The 3,548-nt window shown below is 40.5% G+C and overlaps 1 gene segment (V, D, J or C); it reads left to right on the forward strand.

Annotated features, from left to right (window-relative positions):
- Window positions 1-1,529: 1,529 nt before the first annotated feature.
- Trav14d-3-dv8l1 (T cell receptor alpha variable 14D-3-DV8 like 1) lies at window positions 1,530-3,312 on the forward strand. The segment is given in 2 exon segments: window positions 1,530-1,657; window positions 1,796-3,312. Coding segments are annotated over 2 exon segments (438 nt in total).
- The last annotated feature ends 236 nt before the right edge of the window (window positions 3,313-3,548 follow it).

Here is a 3,548-nt window from a genome sequence, read left to right on the forward strand (position 1 = left end):
TAAGAAGTTTGTAACTTGTTTTGGATTTTATAGGAACCCAGTGGTAGAAGACTTTAAATGTTAGTCTTTGAGGTCTTGGGGAATCAACAAGTAAATAAAGATTATGGTAAAATAATGTTGTTTTTATGTGTCAGGTTGACAAGTGGTAAGTGATGATTGATTTTAATTAACTTGACACAAACTAGAGATTCCCAAGGAAAGAGAGCATCAGTCAAACGGATTTATCTGTCTTACTGTTTTGGAGGCATGTCTGTGGATATATTCTTCATTAATGATTGATATGGGAGGGCCCAGGTAACTGTGGGTGTTGTCACCCCCGGGCAGCAGGTCCTGGGTTGTGTAAATAAATAAGATGAGCAGGTCAGGGGGAGGAAGGCAGTAAGTGGTACTCATCTGTTTCCTGCCAGTTTTCCAGCTTGAATCCCTGATTTGGATTTCTCCTGAGCCATCGATGATTAGAATGTAAATTGAATGAATTTTATTCCCTATCTCAGTGGCTTCTTAGTTATTTATCTCAGTAATAGATAGAAAATTTACTCAAACACCCAAAGAGGTCACCCATTTCTGACACTGCTTTTTTGTTCATTAGCCTGTGGTGTCTGGTAGGCATATTTGTGACCCGTATAAAGTAATCCCATTTTGTCGTTTTATGTATGGTTGTGTATAAACTTTTAGAATAAAGAAAAATTCATCCATTCTTAATCATAAATATCGTAACTACTAGCACACATTAATTGTACAAGTTAGTAGGTTTGCAGTAACATTTTAATATATGCATTTGTAGTGATTCCCATCTCCTTGCCTTCCCCTTTTGCTGTCCTCTCCTTTCCCCCTCTAAATCCCCTCTTCTACTCATTTATCTAATTTCTATTTTCAGATCATCTTTACTTTCCTTTTCCCCTTCTTTCATTTTTTTTGTTTTTACACCAGAGAATGCATATGTATGTGTATCTCTACACATCTGTTTTATTTTGCTTGACATCATGTCCTTCAATAACATTAATTTTTCTACAGATGGCAAGAAGTTCATATTTCCTTGTGGCTGCATATTACTCTCTTGCTTCAGATATAGTGATTTATTCATTCATTGTCTGACTAGGATACATACTTATCTTGGCAATGGTGAATGGTGCTATAATAACATACAGACACAGGTATCTGTCTTTCATGATGACCTCAGTTCCCTAGATAAATGTACATAAATAGTATTACATTAGCTGGATCATTGGTCTTCCCTTTCTTTCTTTGTTTCTTTGTGTCTTTGTTTCTTTCTTTCTTTCTTTCTTCCTTCCTTTCTTTCTTTCCTTCTTATTTTCAGAAAATCCACACTGCTATACTTGGTGACTTTATCAACACAAATTTTACTAACAACATATGATGGCAGAATTACAATGTCAGGGTTTCTGAGTCTCAGGACTCTGCTTACAGCAAAACTCAATTTGAGCAGAACAGGAAGTGCTTCCTTTGTCAGAAATAGCCTTAGACTAGTGTGCTGTGAAGGGTGGAGCCTGCTGAAAGAACTGAGGCGCCTGTGAAGTTAGAGACAGTGCTCTGTGGGGAGAAAAAAGGCCACCTGAGTTCCGCACAAGCTTCAGTCTAGGAGGAATGGACAAGATCCTGACAGCATCGTTTTTACTCCTAGGCCTTCACCTGGCTGGTGAGTCATGGAGGAGAAACCCAAGGATATGGGATTAATGTGGAGGCACAAAAGAATTGGGGCACCAGGAAGTCATGATATCATAAGCAGGAAGTACATTCCTGGGAAGCTAACAACAGTTGTCATTTCTCTACACAGGGGTGAGTGGCCAGCAGGAGAGACGTGACCAGCAACAGGTGAAACAAAGTCCCCAATCTCTGACAGTCTGGGAAGGAAGACCCACAGTTCTGAACTGCAGTTATGAGAGGAGTGCTTTTGACTACTTCACATGGTATCAGCAGTTCCCTGGGGAAGGCCCTGTAGTCCTGATAGCTATAAGTTCAGTGTTCAATAAAAAGGAAGATGGACGATTCACAGTCTTCCTCAGGAAAAGTGAGAAACAGCTCTCCTTGCACATCGAAGACTCTCAGCCTGGAGACTCAGCCACCTACTTCTGTGCAGCAGATGCACAGTGCTCTCCACACACCTGCAGCCCAGACACAAACCTGAAGCTGAGGCTCCAGCAAAGCCCTGCTGCAGGCTGAGCCTGGCACAGATGCACAGGAGTTGTCATTTGTAGGAACAGTGGGTGTAAGGATTAGACTCATTCAGTCCGGAGACTGCCCAAGCTAAAGTCACAGCTTCCTTTTCTCTACTCTCCCCTTGTTCCTCAGAAACAGCTGGAGTTTTCCATGGCTTTAACCAGTTTAGATGAATTACTCTTCTGAGTAGTTGTACAACTAGTTCTCTGTGTGGTTGGTTTGTACTAACTGTAAGTTATAAAGGCCCCGTCTACCTACTCTATTGTCAATGATGTTAATGTGTGGATGTTACAACCCAGGGTCAGGAGACCTTGACTTTGGCTTCTGGGATAGAAATCACATAGACGTTTGTTTTACCTTAATTTGTCTAAGGTCCAGAGAAGTGGTGACCACTCTCTGACCACTCAGCTCTTTTACTTCCTCTAGCTTTGCCTCTCATATCCACATCTACCTTCAAAAAATTCAGGAGGTCCTCACAAGGATGAAGTTGTATCTACAATAGACAAATGACATCAGACAGGAAAGAAAAATTCAATTTACTTACATAATAAAAGTTTACAGAGCCCCAATTACAGCTTTTATATTACAGAGGGCTTAACATTGTTTGTATAAATTTAGGAATTTTATGGAATAATTATTAGGAATTATGGAATCATCAATTTGTCTACATATCATTGCTACAAAAAAAGCACGTCCTAGTTGATCTGCAGAAAATCTCCCCAATAAGGTGGGCTAATGCTCAGGAATTGTTATATTGATCTAATAATGACTGAAAAGCTTATCAGCAATAAGACTCAATCCTGAGATGAGATTTCTGAAAGCCTTGCAGTTCAGAATTATCCATTGCAGTCGTGTAATATGATATGTTGTCTCCAGAAGGTCACTTGTATGTGTTAGTCTTCCTTAGATTGCTCCTGACAGATAAATACCATTGAAGATGTTTGAAACATAGTGAGCAGAGAGCAGAGAGAGCAGGGTGGGCACAGAGAGCAGAGAGAGCAGAGTGGGCAGAGAGAGCAGAGAGAACAGAGAGAGCAGAGAGAGCAGAGAGAAGAGAGAGCAGAGAGAGCAGAGAGAGCAGAGAGAAGAGAGAAGAGACCAAGCAAAGAGAGCAGAGAAAGAAGACAGGCTTCTTCTAACCATGAGGCAGTTTTCTTCTTTAACAGCAGTTTTCTTCTTGCTGACAAGGACAGGGCTTTTCTTTCTCTAAGTTTTTCTTTCTCTAAGCAATAAAGGTTAAAGCTCATTTTTCATCCAGAATGAGTGACTTTTTTTCTGTACTGGCATTTACTCTGTGGAGCTTGCTCATGGGGGCTTTTGCTCCATACATATGCATATGTAAGTAGAGGCCTGTGCATGTATGTATGCAT

The sequence above is a fragment of the Rattus norvegicus genome, chromosome 15 (genome assembly GCF_036323735.1).
Source record: "Rattus norvegicus strain BN/NHsdMcwi chromosome 15, GRCr8, whole genome shotgun sequence".
Classification (NCBI taxonomy): Eukaryota; Metazoa; Chordata; class Mammalia; order Rodentia; family Muridae; genus Rattus; species Rattus norvegicus.